Source organism: Anser brachyrhynchus, assembly GCF_964034855.1.
Source record: "Anser brachyrhynchus genome assembly, chromosome: 1".
Lineage (NCBI taxonomy): Eukaryota > Metazoa > Chordata > Aves > Anseriformes > Anatidae > Anser > Anser brachyrhynchus.
In genome coordinates, this window is record NC_137694.1 from 101,815,542 (window position 1) to 101,834,044 (window position 18,503).

Consider the following 18,503-nt stretch of genomic DNA (forward strand, 5'->3'; position numbering starts at 1 on the left):
ATCCAGGAATCAATTTGTCCACCTTTATCCACCACCAAATAGTCAGCAAAGCAACCTAAAAACAGTTACAGTAGCCAATAGGAAATCACAGTGGCCTACAACTAACAGGAAGAAAATCAGTTACCATAATCAATATACTATAAGCAGGTCAAAAGAAATGTTTCCATATGCCAAAATGGTTCCATATTCACAAAGTTTGCCACTAAACAGAAAACATATTGTTTTTATAAATGTCTCTGCATGATTCTTTGCCTTTTCCTTTGCTGCTTTTTTAATATTTCTGTCCTGTTGCTATTTTTATTCCTTTCTGTCATATATTCACCTTCTGTCCATTTTCCTTTTTCTTTGATCCTTGGTTCATCTGAATTAGTACTGTTTATCCCCTTCTCCTGTTCTTAATTCTTCTTTGTGACTGCTGTTCCCTTCCTGTGTTTCCATTTCTCCCTTATTCTTGTTCCCTATATTATGCTTTTACATTAAAACATTTCTTATTAAAGATACTATGTGAAACTTCTTCAAAGAGATATTGTTTCTCTTTCACTTCCCTGTTTTGCGCTCTGTCTGGACAACCTGCTGTTAATACACATGGTAGCAAACAAAACACAGACTTCACTAAAGAATGATGAATCACATGATCTTAATAGAGATGGAAGAGACATACATGGTTGAAATCAATCAATCAAAGCAAGGTAATTTCTGATAACGTTGCCTACATTTCACCCTACAGTACTGCTTGACAATCAAATGGGTCTCAATATATAAAAGATTATTTTAATGTTCAAATTCTAATTCTTCCTTTTGCTTCCTTCCCATTATTTTTAGTTAAATTTCAAATTAATTAGAAATATCATCTACTGGTCTTCCTACGTTACTGTCTTCCCCTACTAATGATTACTTAGGATTAAATTTCTCTAGATACATTTTTCTGGTTAACTACTTGCAAATCTTAGTTATTTTGTCTTTATAGTTCTGCATATAACTTCAGTATTCCAGCAAATAGTCACAACTTCACTTCAAAAAATTTCAAAGTACATACACTTGAAACATAAAAATAATTAATGCACAGCGCAATACCTCTGACATTTACTTATGGAGACAGTTTAAAACATATGAAATATAACCAGTCATGACAGTGTACAGCAAGCTTGAACAGCTAGGCTCTATAGAATCAGCACTGCATGAAATAAAGCATAACTACTTGAAAAAGAAAAGTTACGTACAAATGTGTGTGAATATGTAATATCTATAATTAAAATCAATGTGCTATAATTTTCTGAGAATTGTTCTGAGGTGACTGGCTTTTTTGTTTATTTAAAGCCATGTCTTTTGCTTTCAACCTAGGCTAGGTTTCAACTGGCCACTGTAGAGTGAAAAAGCTGTCATCCATTTCCAATCTTCTGATCTAATCACACCCAGCTCCCCACTTAGTAAGTTAGCATGTTGACCTGATGAACATTCATTCATTCTAAAGCAGATGAACAGACATTGCCCATGGGCTCACATTCTGATTCTTACTTGTACAGCAAAATATCTGCTGCTTGAAGCACAGGGTAAGTCAACAAACCAACAGTTCCACCATTACTCTGGCTGGCACGCTTCATCTGTTTGGACAAGAAAAACAAAAAAATCACCTTTTTCGCTAACAATATCAAAGTCCATGATTTTAATTAATTAGAGCTCCAACTAATTTGTGTGTTTCAGCCACAGCGCTCATTCATCGTGTAACTCTATAGAAAAGTGTGTCATGTAAAATCTGCTCCTTGTGAATACACACATCCCTTTTTATGTTCTATATGAATTTTCCTACACTGTTCTAATATTGAAGTAGGAAGAGAATACAGCCTTATGCATGCTTTCTAACCCACTAACCAAATGATTACAAACAAAAAATGGTCAGGTTGGTTATTACACTTATTATGATAACCCTTACTTTTTAAATAGTGTTTTCAGCTGTAAATTTTTGAAACACTTTATAGTGTAAATATAAAAAGGCATTAACCACCTGCATTTCAATGACCACAGATCAAGATGCAGCGATCGCAGTCACCAGGAGGGTCAGTGACAACCAGGAGGAGAACCCAGAACTACAGAGGCAGGGTCCAATGTTCTCTCCATTAGTTCACATTGCCCCACACAATCCACCCTCTGTCCTGAAGTCTTTTACCACTCCAGGATATTGATCATTGAAACCAAGATATTCCAGCTAAAGATATTCAATATGTTCTAGCAACAGCATATCTACTTTTTGTTTTTAACCATAGTTAACTACACTAAAACTCTACAGCCTAAGTGATTTCACTAAGATTAAAATATCTTTAATTTTTTCCTCGCCCTATCACACAGATTATCTCTTCATCCCCACGTGCCTAGGTTCAGGAAACCTACTCTGCAAAACCTAGCACCTGTAACACCTATCTGTAGGTTTGGAAAGTCAATCCAGTTAAAGTAGGACTTTAGAGTTTAACTTTAGAACCTCAGGTTTAAAAAGGTTGGCTTTAATCTATGCCACACATTAACGCTGGTTGCTGTATTTAAGTTTTACTGTTTTTATTTAATTAAGAAGAAAAACAGGAAAAAAAGAAAACATCTGGAGGTATTTAGGACTGCTCTGAACTCTGCAAGCCAAACTGCTCTTAAGATTTTTTCCCCCTTTTTTGATACTTCTCTCTCCTGCTGTTTGGTTTTTCTGCCTACTAAATGCCAAATAAAATCCAAGGAAATTAAATGCAAGAATGCAGTTGATACAGCAATGCTGATACAGTACCAAGATTAAGATGAGCATGGAACTTGTAAAGGCAAACATTCAAGGTGCATTAACTTTATCATTCGGCACACTTTTAATATTTATAATTTCTATACTCCTCTCCCAACAAATGTTTCTTTTGCATCCTCTTCCATAAAATCTACAGAACAGCCACCTCCCTTTATGGAACTCCTTAATAAGCAAGGCTTCCACTACAAAATATTGTACTTTTCTGCATTATTAAACAAACATTGAAATAAGTCCTTTTATTTATTTAAAAAAAATCAGTTTAATAAAACTAATTAAACAACTCTTCCATCTGGTACAGCTTCTGCTAGTCTCTGCCAAAAATATTATCCTGTAGTTTCTAACAGGAACACATTCACTGATAGCAACAGACATGAAAACACACATTTTCCTCTTTCCACCATATGACTAGAGAATTGTTTAACCCAAAAGCAAGGATAACCAAGATACAGTTAGTACTTCACAGATAACAAGTATTTCAAGGACAAAAATTCTGCTGAATTCCCACACATTTCCTTTCAACTTATTAAACAGTTCATAAATACCTTCCATTGGGGCAAGCGTAGTAAACGTGGCACATTAGTTATGCACCCAAGAATCCAGGCAAGTTCTGCATGCTCAGGAACCTGGAAGTAAAAAGTCAGAATGTATTTTATTCTTCTGCATTTATACGTACATTTCCTTGAAATCAAAATAGATAAACAATATCAAAGATTAGAAAATCATTTATTTTTGTCATTTTTTTTTCACTGAGGTCAGCAGTGACAAACTAACTTAAAGGCTGAGGCCATGTCGGAGGCCAATCCAGGAAGCCCAGTGAGAAAACCAGGGCAGCAGGTACAGCACTGAGAACACGTACACCATGACATAGCTCAGGTGAAGACCAGGGGCCACAGTCTGAGCTTAGGTGGAGACCCTGGTGCAATGGTGCATGGGTGGAGGGCCCTGGTGGGGTTTGTCAGGGCTTTGAGTGCACCAACAGGCCTTAATTGCACTGCCACTGTCTGAATAACAGGGATAACAGCAGAAGTTGTGTGTTGAACTTAGAGCATAGCCTGAATAGCACATTAATTTGCCCCTCAGTTCAGCAGTCCTATCAAAACTAATACTTATCTGGAGGTGGAAGAGAAGGATCAGGCCTCCCTTTTCTGCAAGGGTGGTTTTAAAAGATGAGAGAGAAAGAAGACCCTGTGTAATCTCATACAACAAAGTCTTCATTTAACCTTCTGGGGAAAATGTTACATCAGTGCAATTTTAATAGCTTCAGAAACGTATTAGACAGAATGATATTCCCCTCTTCCTGCTAAGAGGAAGACTTTCTACAGACCAAGACAAGAAACATGCTGTGCAGCAACCTATGCTGGATGAATCCACATTTAGATTTTTGACAAACATCCCTCAGCTTTTTCATTTTCAATATTAATTTCAGGATTAGTAAAAAAACAGGCAAGCTTTGCTGATGCATACTCTGTTCTTTAATATCTCTTTAGCCATTTTGATCTGTTGCTAGTTAGCTATAAGATAAAAAAAAAAACAAAAAAAACCAAGGTGATCTGTATTCTGTTCCTTTGCTTACAAATTTTATTCGCTCCTTTCAATATTGGCAGGTTTGGATATTTAAAAGCATGCTAACCATCTCAAAGGTGTTCAAAGCGTTATGCTCACAATATGATACAACCTCCCAGATGGAAGGCAGTAAGAAGCGTTTGTTAACAAGTAAGAACTTGCATTGTTAATGGCAATTCCTTTGTTGTCACATTTTATATTAAGTCATTTCCTAGCTAACAGTCATTAGACTGTTTTGGTTGCCAATGTTGCATAAAGGTATCTGACCTCAAGGCAAAATCCCAGTGAGAGATATGAAATATTTCTGGTTGATTTTCTCTCTCTCTCTCTCTCTTTTAATTTCCTCATGCTTATATGACTTGCTATTTTCTGTGCACAAGACAAAGTGCATCAAGATGCACCAAATGTATCTTCTGCAAGACACAAGGAGTAAACTTAGCTGCATAGAAAATACTAAGCCCAGACTCCTATTTCATCTAGGAGGAATCACCATCTGGTTCAAAGTGGTTTCTCATTCCTTTCTTCTAGTCACGGATAGAGAGAAGATGGTGCTCTGTTGCACTTGTGTTGACAAGGACTCCCTTTAAAACTATGCAGTCATTGATCTGACTCTGTCAGACGTTGCTTCCACAGCCAAGACTGCATGTGTGTTTCATTGCATCAGTGGCTTTGACATTACATCAGTTACCAAAACACCAAGTGATCTAAACAGCATTTGTTGAGTTGATTCCACAGTTCTGTGTTCCTGCAAGCTATACTCGCTTCTAAACTTCAAAAGCAACCCTGTCCTTTCCTAAGCAAGGCTAGAAGAGTTCTGAATACTGTTAAGAAAAAGACTGAAGAAAAGGGGAGAAAATATAAAAGAATGCACAGAAGGGTAGAGATTTCAGCTGGAAAAAAAAATTGGTACTGGAGCCTAATGCGTTAAGTCATCACCCAAATTGCAGTAACTGACTGTATGTTGGTCTGTGAATCAAGAGGTACTAGGCCTAAACCACAAATCATTTGTCAGACTAAATCACAGTTTAAGCTACTGTGTTTTACTTGGCAAGAGGGACAGGTAATTGGTGCATTGGTCGGTCACTGTGCACCAGTTGAAATGTGATTACTCAAGCTACAGTACTCTACCACTTTGATTTGTACAACTGCGAAGTTGTATACAAATACAAAGAAACTTGAAGACATGACATGTATATGATACCAGTAAAATAAAGGCCCAGTCACCTCTTCCTTTCTGGTGCTGATAAATAGCAATAGATCGTCTCTTGGACAAGCTCTGTTAGCCTCCTGCCTCCCCTCTCTCGCCACCACCATTCTGTTTAAAAACCTGAGTGAAGGTCTGCTAAGCAATGAAAACATAAGAACATATGAAACATCATACTGGATCACAGCAGAGGTACCTGTAGCCAAGCACCTGTTTCCAAGAGTGGCAAAAAGAGATGCAATTTAGAGAGCACACATGAGCCCATTTCTTCCTACAGTACCTTTCCCCTCATACTTCACCAGCATTCATAATAGCTGTATTAGGGAAAATCAGAAGCTATTACCTCTGGCCCAGTCTCATTAGTATCCATGTTCCCCATGAATGTGTCTAATCCCTTCTTGAACCTGCTCATACTACTCACTCCACAACCTCACACAGCAACAAGTTCCAGAGGTTCAAACCTGGTGGGTAAAATACTTTCATTTATCCACTAAATTCTCATTACTAGTTGTAAATGCCACCTACGTCTTGTATTGCACAATTCAACAATTCCACAAGACTTCTTTACTGAGTTGTGACTAAGTTCCATACTGTGTAAAGGTTTACACTACTTTTAGCTAGATGCTTTACTTTGCATTTCAAGCTCTTCTGCAACCAATGTGCCTACCTAATCTTGTTTTATGAGGCCATTGGGTGTTCTTTTCCCCTGCCATAGCATTTAACAACCCAAAAAGTGCTCAGCATTGCCCACAAACTTGGGCAATCCCTTTTCTTTGGGAAAGGGATTTTCTAGACTACTGTGGAGTTTCTGAGTGGTGCTTCATATTTTATATTTTTAAAAATATACCTATATATGTTTGTTTTTTAAAATACTACCTCCAAGATGGTTGTAGCTTTCATGCCTTTAAAAAAAAAAAAATGTATTTTTGACAATTGGACTTCACTTTCAGCTAGCTCTCTTTCCTGAAATTGAGCATTCATGTACTTTATTTCACCTGATCTCTCCAACTACAATGCTAAACACAGCTGTAATTAGGTGGCTAGTACTGATAGGACTCCACTAAAACATCCTGATCTAGGTAGGTCCTCTGCATCAAACAAAAACAAACCAAGAATGGCATTATTTCTCATGGATTTTAAAACTAGGAAGCATCATTTATTGCATCCAAAAATGTTATCAGTATGCCTTTGATAAAGCCTTTACATGGACAGTTAAAATGTAATAATACTGCTCCGTCCTAAATGTGCAGCTTCTCTAATCAATAATTGGAGGACTAATTACCTAGTAAATCCTCTATTTATTGTTTCCCTGACAGTGACAACTATTTTGCATTTTGTAGCTTTCACAAACAAGCTTAAGCAGATCCATATAGTGAATGCTGCTTTTTAGACAGCCCAAATCTCACCCTTTGCTTCTCTCAGTAAATACATTGTTTCTACCCATTTTCTGTTCTTCCCTCTTGCCCATTTTAATGCAGCTTTCCTTCCTAATCCTTTACAAGTCTGTAAAACCCATCAACATTTCTCAAAGGGTCAAGATGGTCATCTCTCTGCTATTACCAGCAACACATTTCCTCCTTCAATTTCCACTGCATTACGCATCCCCCACGACTGGCTTGCTAATCACTACTCAAAGAGTTATTTCCAGAACAAACTACTGGCATTCCTTCCTCATGGCCCAACACACTCCATTCTGCAGACAGGTTTTATTATTATTATTGTTAATTATTATTTTAAAACCACACTTTTAACAAAGGTTACCACTTACAAGAGATAATGCACAGTTAGCTAGAAGGTACAGACATCTCTGTTTCTGCGTTTGGCTAAGTACCTTGCTTCTTCCTCTTTACAAATAGCTTCTTAATTGTTCACTTGTGCAGCCACTCAACATTACTAAACTCAGATCACAATTTACACTTGGAACATCTCTGGAGTGTTATATGCTGAAGTACAACCTCAGGGCTTCTCCCTGCAGATGTACTACTTAGCTCTTGACCCCAGCTATTCCCGACCAAGTTATTACTGCTATCCCCTGGCCACAGCCAGAGTTGATGACATGGAAAACCAATAGCTACTTTGAGTCCAAGTAATTCTAGATAGTTTTTCATGCTGAGACATACACCTGAGGAGAACAGCAAGCTACCAGATTCAGGAACAGAGGGAAAGGCATGGATCCTGCAAGCAGATATGAAAGTAGGCAGCTTGGTAACAATGGCACTGGGCTTTCTGATGCTTACTACACAAAGTTTTGCGTCAGCAGCTGAAGAGGCTTCCTGCAAACAGAGATTCACTGTTTCATTTTGAAGATAGATTTCCTCAAGTTGCAACCTATGCCCTTCTTTATAAGGGACTTCAGACTTGCTGCATGTCTGTTATGTGGAAGCAGCTTCCCATCAGCAATGTAACCTCATTAAGATCTACATTTTAGATGGGCAGAAAGTTTCAAAGATTTGTTTTTGACAGTGCAGGAGACAAATAAACAAGTCTGGAGAGATATTTTGTATATTTGTGTACTAAAAAAGTGGGGACAGAAGACAGAACACGTCCTAAACTACAAAAGAGAGAAAACATTTTTGAGCATTTTTGTCTCATCTAGACATACCAGTTAGTGCTTCTAATTCAAGATTCTAAATTCAAGAGGCCTTTTATAACCAAGTTCTCTCCACATTTGTTTTTCTACAACTAGAAATAAGATTTTATTAATGCCTAAGACTGCAAGCACTATGTTCAAGATGCTTGGTAATGCATGTTTATATTACACAGTTAGAGAGAATAATGGAGCCATGAACAAGACAAATTAGACTGTTCTTGAATCAAATGCACATAGCAACTGAAGCACCCAGTGAGAAACTTTTATGATAGAAAATTTAACATGACATCCCAAATTCCCATTCAAAGAAATAATTGTAGCAAGGGTGAAATAAGTTCATGGTTACAAAGGCAGCGCCTCACTTAAAGAACATAAGTCAAGCAATATAGCAAATTGTGGGGGGAGGGATGGTTAGCTATTGTTGGTAAATCCATCAGTATTTACAGCTTTCATTACCACCTTTGACCAATTTAATAACTTACCCTCATTTATATTTGATTAAAACTTACAGAAATAAGATCTGGCTCTTTTTTCCCCCAAAATCTGATCAAGAATAACCCTGCCAGAGTCCAACAATTATAAACCCGGATAAAGCAGAGTCATTTGGTCCAGACAACCTCCATTTATTCAATTTATTCAATACCAAATGAACTTCTTTTCAGAAAGATTTTTCCAGTTGAACCCACAATACTGTCTGGGTAATCAGTTTGGTGTGTCCAGAAGACTGGTGGAGAGGAATGTACAGACAGCTACATCATAGTATGAAATAAACCAGGTAAATTACGGAAGAGGAAAAAAAAAGAAAAAAATACTACTGAACCATAACTTTTCTTCCCACTGAGCACTAGTTATGTCTAGCTCAGTCCTATAGGGGAGAAAACACAGGGATGAGAGAAGCAGAATAATTTGCTAAATTAGTTACATACTTCCTCTTACAACAGGAAGTTTTCAATGGACTATGATAAACTAATGGACTTTAATGAATTTATAAGCCGTGATGCAATGGAAGCTTTTAAGGCCCTCTGAAAATTGGACAAGAAGTAGCTTGAATCTATTCAAACTCTGCTCACAAAACAAAGCAGCTGGATATTTCTGGAATATAATAGCAGTGCAACAGTTAGTGCACACATTTAAATTGTCTTTTTTTGGCTTTTGGAGTTAAAGCTAAGACAAACTGGCAAATTCCCACCTCCAAGAGTTACTGCTTCAATTTGCTTGCACATTGCAAGAATACTGCAGCTGATTATACTTAAAAAATAAATCACCCCATCCAGAAGGCTGAAAACTGCAATTTTCCACCCAGAAACTGAAAGTTAAGTTGTCCAGAAACTCACAGGACTTCTCAGAGAAGTGTTAGTGCAGCATATCAACCTTTGCCTGCTGAATTTTGCATGTGTCGATGAGGATAGGTAGGTGGACAGGAAGAACAGCCTGAGACCACATAAAAGCAACAGCAGTTTCTAAAATCGTTTTGACTGTGAAGCAGATGAGATACAAGATGGTTATGGGTAAGAACTGAAATGTGCATTGTATCTACCAGGAATCAGAGAAAATGGGTTATACCCTGTAAGCTTACCATGTGTGCAGATTGCTTACTGTCTTCTTTTCTTCCCTGTAGTGCTTTTTGGTTTTAGTAAAAAATTCTCTGTTTTATGAAAGATGACTGTTACAGCTTTTTATCAGTTATGGTACTATTTAAGAAATATATATATATTTTTATAGTATTCTTAGGATACGTTGTATATGTCATTATTCTGTTAACTTCCATTTTATGCCTGATAGGCAAAGACGGACACTGAAAGGGTATCCTGATATTGTTTTCTCTACGAGCAAAGACAGTTTCATACATCTTGCAGCTGTACTCCAAATGAAAATTAATAATTCTGAAATATGCATTTATTTTTGTTTTTACAGATATTGTCACTCTTCTATGACTTGTCTTCCTACCTAAGAAAATGTAATTAAAAGAACTGTAATGAAAAATCTTCACTCACTAGGAGGCCATTAGAGAATCCAACATATTCCACAGTTGTCTCTTCCTAGGTAATTTAACTAGGTGTGCCTGTTTATAACCCTTCACAGACAGCGTGGTTCCAAACACTACCCTAAATCTTCGTCATCGTCTAAGTACTTTCAAGTTATCATCATTTATTCTTTCCAGTCACTATTTACCTAAGCTAGAGATCAAATTTGTATAAGGTAACATAGGTGTGGGAGGTATTTGGAGAACAGCTATATATATAGACCAAATATTCAGACACACATTCAGTTTCTGTTTACGTATATTATGGAAAACTAATTTACAAATGGTAGATTCTGAAGCATACACGTCTAATTTTCATCAAACTAGCAATTCGCATATGTAGATAACTGAGCTATACATGTGACAATTAAGAACAGATGCCATATGACCTCAAAGTAACACAACAGAAATCAGCCTATACAAAATTCCACTTACTTTTATTTCATTTTCCTTGCAAGGCACATCAAAGTTTGGGGACTCAAAGGCAACCTGTATCCTTATCACAACAGCACCTTTTGGATCTAGTGTAAATCCGAGAGCTATCTGTTCTCGCAACACTATTTTCCCAGCAGTCAATTCGTGTTTAATATTATTCAGCCTTTTGTCTCTTTCTTGCATTGGAATGGATGATAAAATGTGGGAAAACTCTGGAGGTATTTCAGATAGTTCTGGATTAGAGATTTGATCTGCATAAACCCTGCTGTAAATAAAAGGCTACCGACAGTGAAACCCTTACAAAATGCACATGCCTTTGGAGAAACAAAGTAATCAATATTTTTCTTCACATATGGCAAACATATTCCAGAGAAGCTACACAAACAGCAGAAAGAAAGAATAGAAAGAGTAGCTAAAATAAAACAAACCAAAAACTTCTTCAGGGATTCTAGACCATTCTTCCCCATGTTGATCCAGAGAAAGTAAAAGGACACAGGAACATTTTCAATAGCAACTGCATGATCAATTCCCTTAGTGGGAGCTTGCCATTATCAGATTAGTTTTAAAGTACAAGAATTTCATCATTATTACTGCTACAGGACCAGGGTGTTTCCAGTCATTACTTGTAGCTGTTTTTAGTAATTAAACACAGAAGTTCATATTTCATAATCACGTAATTGTGTAGTGTTTACTGAAAAATGAACAGAAGTGTTAATCAGAAGTAACTGCAGTAACACTTCTGTGATCTACATATTTTGTAATTTTCAAGATAGAACAGAAAATACAAGAATAATTGTGGTGTGCTAATCTACTGAGTACTCTGTCTTTTAAATAGCAATCTGAACCAATAAAACAGAAAGCCACTTTGTCAATCACCAAACACAAAAAACATTTCTCTATTTGCAGATGGATTTTGTTTTTCTGCTGTCCTCTGAAAATACAGCCTACATTAGTATCCATCCAGTTTTGGTTACTTTGCTTTACGCTTCAGCCAAATCTTTGTAAACAAAAATAGTCTTTTTTAAACTATCCTTGGGGGCTGCTACAGTTGCTGAAAAGGAGAGGCTATCTCCTTTTCATCTCTCTTTTTTAAAAAACAAAAACCAAAAAGAAACAAAAACTAAGCAATTAGAAATCTAAAAAAGAAAATAAAATCAGGCAATAAGCTTTCTTAATTAGCAATAACTGCAATCCATCTTACACCTTTGTTCTGAGGAACAATCATCTTAATATTATATCATTCCTTAACTTACTATTTCTTTATCATACTAATGCAATTATCACATTAGCAAGGTTCCTGTCTCCTTTCCTCGCATCAACAGCTACACGCAGATATTTCTTTTAATTGCTTCCAGAGAAATGTCTGGTCCTGCCAATGTAATTGTAACAGATGAAGAGTGCATTGCTGTGTATACCTGACCACCACATACAGCTTGAATAGACTTATTTTGGGGAAGTCAACAAACCACTTCAGCCTGAACCATTACTGAAACGGTCTGGATTCACAAACTACTATCACAGTCCTTCTGCTGTTTGCAGTGTGACAACAAGCTTACAAAAACCTGCTAAAATCAGCCACTTCTGAAAGCTGTATTGATACATGTGGTAAGTACTACTAAGACAACAGTTCAAGGCATTAGACACCACTCATAGAAAGCAAGTATTTAATGCTTTAGATTAAATAACAAGAAAAAACATGCTATCTGGACTGATAAGGGCACCCAGAAAAGTTAAGATAGATAAAAGCTATTAAGTATATTTAACAAAGGCCAGACAACCCATCATAACATAAAACAGAATCATCTTTGGTGTCAACTTCTGTTTGATAAAGCTGAACATTTTTCAAGTCTAGCTAGCCAAAATTTTCATTGGTTGTTGAGTGCATTGGTTCTACAGAAGCATCACTTACAGTCTTGTCTTCCATTTTCTGAGTCTGATACTTTCTCTCTGGGGACACAAAGATTCTATCTCGGTATAATTACATTGTGAAAGATACAACATGTTTTCTATGGCTAACTGCAATGCAAGATCCTCATTGATAATCTGGTAGGTTCAAGGGAATTCTGCATGTTGGCTTTAGCAAGACCTGCAATAGCAATAGTTCAGCTTTAAAAGTCGCAAGAATGTAAGAACAGCAACACTGGATCAGACCAAATATTCACCTCTGACAGCAAACAGCAGAAGAGAGTTTAGGTACAGAGGAAAGCAGAGATACTTTCCTAACATGGGCTAAGGGTAGTGGCAGCAATTTCTGCAAAGGTGGCACCTCAGGTTTGCAACAGACCTCAAGAGAATTTGCAGAATATTTTGTCCAGTCCTTTTTGAATCCACCTTCTGTTTTAGAAACCTGTATTTCCTTCCCCTCTAACCATAACCTGCAAATCATCTGTATTCCACACTGAAAAGTCTTTGTCTGTGTTTCTAGTTGCTGATCTTGTAACTAACTGAATTGTTCAGTTGCTTGGAGAAAAAAAGAAAAAAAAAGAAAAACAAACCAAACTGTTTTTTACTGCACTGATGGCTTGTAACTCATCTTGAGAATATTCCAGTTAATGTCAGCCTCAACCTGAATGAAGCTAAGTCAGGCTACAGCCAAGTTAAAAGCCAAGCTTTTTATTCAAAAAGATGAACAGATTTGAACAAAGGTTAAATTAATTTAAGCATATCTTAATTAGAATTCGGTGGTAATCTACTTAGATTAGTTTTCTAATATAGAAGAAAAAAAGATGCAGACAGTGAATCTGTCTTCATTGTTTCAATATCCATCAAGGACACGGAGCTGTGATTATCATTTGCAGTTTGACAATGACAGGAAACTGCCTGTAAAGAACCATGTTCAAAAGAAAAAAGTAATAGCTGGGTTTCATCTCTCACTGGTAAAATCCAGACCTTGTGTATATCACCTTTGCAGTTCTATTGCAAGTTGGACATCTGTTTAAAGATGTCTTCACAACAGCATAAGCTATGATGTATCTGCCTCTGTTGGAAATAACAGAAGTTTGCCAATTTAAAGTCTGTTATAGAAAGTTATTAGGGCAAGAAAATAAGTTATGCTTCAGGAAAATGCAGCGTGTGCTAGATCAGGCTTACACATACCAAGTAGGAAGGTAAACCCAGTATCATTTGGCACAATCAGAAGAAGCAATCACATATGAACTACTAGATCAGGTGGGAAAAGGTGTGTATGAAAAGGAGCTTGTATTGAAAGAGGAGAAAAAAAATTCCAGAGAAGACAGAACTCACTGGTGATTTTAATGCAACTAACAAAAAACATACCATGCCAATCACCTGCAGGAGATACTGTGCAGCTGGCAGACTGAGTAGTAAATGCCAAAACCAAAGCATAGAGACATGTTTTACTTGCCCTTATGGTTGCACAGACTATGTTTATGTATTTATGAATTACTATTCTGTGACCAAAATAAGATTTACTGAGCTAAATTAACGATTAATGGGTATTTCCACTGTGTTACTCATAACACACTCTATTGGTTTTACATGGCAAGGTTTTGGTTGCAAGGGGGCTGCAGGGGTGGCCTCCGTGAGAAGAACCCAGAAGCTGTCCCATGTTAGAGAAAAGCCAGCTCCAGCTGGCTCCAAAAGGGACCCACTGCTGGCCAGAGCTGAGCCACCGAACAACGGTGGTGCTCCTATCTCACATCTGTGAGAGCATGTTTAAGAAAGGGAAAAATTGTTGCACAACAGAAGCTAGGAAAGAGTAGTGAGAAAATGTAGAAAGAAACAGCCCTGCAGCCCCCAGGTCAGTGCAGGAGCAGGGCAGGAGGTGCTCCAGGCACACAGCAGCAGTCCCCTGCGGCCTGTGGAGAGGCCCCTGATGAAGCAGGCTGTCCCCCTGCAGCCCATGGGTCCCACATGGAGCAGATCTCCACGCTGCCACCTGTGGAAGAGCCCACAGTGGAGCAGGTGGAGGTGTCCTGAAGGGGGCTGTGGCCCCCACCAGAGCAGACCCTGGGCTTGAGCTGCAGCCAGGGGAGAGGAACCCACACAGGAGAAGGTGATCTAGAGAGAGCTGCTGCCCACAGTGGATGTGTGCTGGCGCAGTCCAGTTCCTGAAGGATGAACAGCGTGGTATGGAGCCATACTGAAGCAGTTCTTGAAGAACTGCAGCCTGTTGGAAGCCCATGTTGGATGAGTTCAGGAAGGACTGCATCCCATGGTATGGACCTCACACCGGAGCAGAGAAAGAAAGTGAGGATGAAGGAGACACAGAGATGAAATGCTATGGACTGACAATAACACTCCCTCTCCATTTTCCTGTGCCACTTGCGGGGAGGAGGTAGAAGGTGGATCGGGGGAAGGTGCTTTTAGTTCTCACTGCTCTCTACTGTTATTAATTGGCAGTAAATTAAATGAACCTTCATCAAGCCAGGTCTGCTTTGCCCATGATCGTAACTGGTGAGAGATCTCCCTGTTCTTATCTCAGCCCACAAGTTGTTTCATCGTATCCCCATGTCCTGTTGAGGCAGGAGAGTGAGAGAATGGCATGGTGGATACCTGGTGTCCATCACACATGCATAAGCTGCTAGCTCTGCTTGGAAAATTTATAATGTATTTATCTCTAAATGGACTTTCTGATCATGGTTTCAGCTTCTTCAGAACAGCAGTAAGGGGTGAATTTGAAATCCAACACTGCTAACATTTTCTAGGACCACAAGCATGAAGAAGATACAAAAATTCAGTAATGCTATACTCCTTCATTAACAGGACTGGAAAGCCACTTAACTAGAAATGCTTCTAATATAACAGGGGCACTAACCAGCGACTGTCGGAACAGGAAGCACTTCTTGGGGTCGATCCCACAGGCAAGGACGGCAGCAGTGGTGTCCAGTATGTTTTGACGCAGGACAGCTGGTTCCTTTGGCATGGTGAGAGAGTGCATGTCCATAATGCTGTATAACACTGAGCTGTACTCTTCCTGCAGATTCACCCAGTTCTGAATGGCTCCAAGGTAGTTACCCAGATGAGGTGTCCCAGTTGGCTGTATGCCAGAGAAAATCCGATCCATGACCATATTCTGTTACAAAGCATTGGTAAAATTAACATAAGCATTTTTGCCAAATTCTTTTATATTTTAGGTTATTAATAAAGCCTTACTTATGCTTGTCTCTTCTTTCCACTTGTCAATGCATTAAAAAGCCCTACCTAGAGATGCCTAAAAATAAGTGCAATAAGTCAGTCAAAATACTCTATCTTGCTGCAGAGACTGACAATTAGCATGATCTTAAATAGCCAGATCAAATATGCAAACAAATATAGCTGTAAACAAGATCAATGAATGCTAGGTTTCAGAAACCAAGTGGTAGATTCTTTCATCTTCTTTTTGCTCTGACACTATGTTTCTCTTCAGTACGTTATCTTTCTGATGCCAATACTTACGATCACAACACAGAGAAATCAAAACATTTTTATTATAAATGTATACAATATCCAAGCAGATTGCCATCTTAACTCCCATGAGCGCTACACTCTTATTCCAGTTGCAGAGAACATTCTGAGTGTTCCTAGTCCTTGATCCAAAGATCAAGACTATCAAAGTTCTGAAGCTATCCACCTTGGCAGCAGGAGAGTTTCTAAAGGACTCTATAAAGAAATATTGCCATAGCTCAGGATCACACCTGGAATACCATCAACACAACAGCACCAGTGAAAAGTCAACATCTGAAGGAAGTTCAGAGAAACGGCAAAAAAATGATTAAGAAGCTGAGGTTGTGAGCAAAGATTAAAAAGCTTAAAAGATGTATAGCTTGGCTAGATGACAGTTACCATCTTGGAAAGTTTGTTTTCCTGCATCTCAGCGCTCCATCTGACCGTTTCTCAGAGGCTCAAGCTGTCAGCATATGATCAATTACGTCCCTACTTTTCCAAAGAATTCCACCATATTCAGAAAGTAATTCAGCAATGCTTTACGTGAAAATGCTTGTTACATGCCAAGTCGTAAGAGCATGCAAGACTGCTCAACTTATAAACAAGGGTCTCAGCAACCTCAACAGGGAGTCCCAGTCACAGAGATGCACAATACAAACCATTAGACTCTGATACACAACAGGAACATCAACTTCATTATACCTCTGGCTGCATGATTTCTTTCCTGCTAAGTTTTACAAGCAACATTTATAAAAAGTTACAGATTATTTATTTAGTGATATAATGTTACCATTCCTGTGACTCTGTTATAAATGTAGGAGGGGTGGGAGGAGAAAAAAAAAGTCACACAACTATGAAACCACGCAAAATGGCAGCAAGAGTCAGACAAGTACCAGTAATTTTAACTATTAAAAATAGGACTTCAAATTGACAGCATTCCCTTTATTCTCTTCAACTCAGACTCAAGAAAAATTATTGAGAAAGTATTTCCAAGCAGAGTTTTTTTTTTTGAAGAAAAAAACTAAAAAAAAAAATCATCATCTGTAGTTCAGAAAAGCCTAGCCCATTTACTTCAAAATTCGCTGAAAAATTCTTGCTTTCAAAGCAAGCTAATTTTTCAGGTCAAGATAGTTTTCTTATCCAATGCATTAGCATTTGTGCCGACAGGTAAGAGCAAGTTTGGGCTAGCAGCCACACTAATTTCTCTCCTAAGTGCCTACACACTTAAGTCCATGCGGTAACCCTCCCCCTCCACCCCAAATATCTGCTTGATTTCGTGGTATATTCCTGAGTCAGTTTCTAAATGCTCTTGGGGAACCTCCAGCACAGTAGCTAGAATGCAGCTATTGCTGTGAAAAGCACACCATTTCCTCCAACAGTAATTCTAACTCCCAGTTCTCATTCTCCAGTCCTTGACCACCCATACCCTTTTTCTCCATTACAAAAAATGTGATCATGCTATACAATTCCTTGCTTGCCATGTGACCCCCTGTTTTCCTAGGAACCTACATCAGAGCATTTATTGCCACCTGCAGAACCCCTGAATTCCTGCTAAGCTACTACCTGGCCCAAGGACTGCAGCCAACTTGCTGTTAACTGAGCAAGTCCAGGTGCTCACCTAGAGAAGGAGGCATAAAGAATCCCAAAATATATAAATAAAATGAAGTTTTGTAGACACTTGAACTGAAAATTCACTAGGGTTCAGAGCTGTGCTGTTATTATTAACGACATAGAGTGGTGGCAAAGCAATGCAAAAGTTATTTAGCAGGCATAACATTTGTCTTTTGCTTCCAGTGTTGCTCAGGAAAGGAAACAAGACTATAAATAGATGATCACTAAGATGGCGTTCTGTACCCAGGGATCCCAGAACAGCTGGTTGTTTCTCAGAGCACATTTCCTCTTCTCATCTCTCTGTCTCCTTCACTCACTTCAAATCCTGATGCTCCTTCCCACCTTCATGTCTTTTCACAGCGCTGATAGTTTCCAGCACCCATTTATACGCCTGTTTAACCACACTATTCTACACAGGCTATGGCTGCTTACAGCTCCACTCTTCGTTTTCTTCTCCACATAGTTTCACCCCTCCCATGTTCTTGTCGTATTTTCTTCCTCTACTTGTTTTCTCCCATCCCCTGCTTCCCAGATGACCTCTTGCATGGCGTATCAAGACAGTAAGGAAGCAGAGAGAATGCCATACGGTAAGGAGGCTGTTACTGCCTTGACTCCAGTGGCTTTATAGAGAATGTTTCCTAGCTGCACTGCCAGAATAGTTGAGAAACTTTACAATGTTTTAGAAAGGCACTACGGACATACATAAAGTATGTTAAGATGACCATGTTAAAGCATGATGCAGAAGATTGCACATCTTTCGACTGCCATCTAGACAAAGACAGCATCACATGAAATATCCTGTTACTGTTTCATTTCCCTGATACTCTGAAGCTCATAGTACTTTAGGACAGAAACAGCTCTGCCCCCTTGGGGTAAACATCTGTTGTACCAGAAAGCTGGAATCTCTGCAGTTCACACA

At 38.4% G+C, this 18,503-nt stretch overlaps 1 protein-coding gene across 4 annotated transcripts in view; it reads right to left on the minus strand.

The window, feature by feature from the left end:
* Positions 1-18,503, minus strand: part of WARS2 (tryptophanyl tRNA synthetase 2, mitochondrial) — a 42,110-nt gene that overhangs the window by 4,021 nt on the left and 19,586 nt on the right. For all 4 annotated transcript variants that reach the window (XM_080575820.1, XM_080575823.1, XM_080575822.1 and 1 more), the window contains 3 exons: positions 15,366-15,623; positions 3,316-3,396; positions 1,516-1,601 (listed from right to left, as the gene is read on the minus strand). In XM_080575820.1, the coding sequence (XP_080431946.1) occupies positions 1,516-1,601; positions 3,316-3,396; positions 15,366-15,623 (425 nt within the window). The remainder of the gene's footprint in view (positions 1-1,515; positions 1,602-3,315; positions 3,397-15,365; positions 15,624-18,503) is intronic.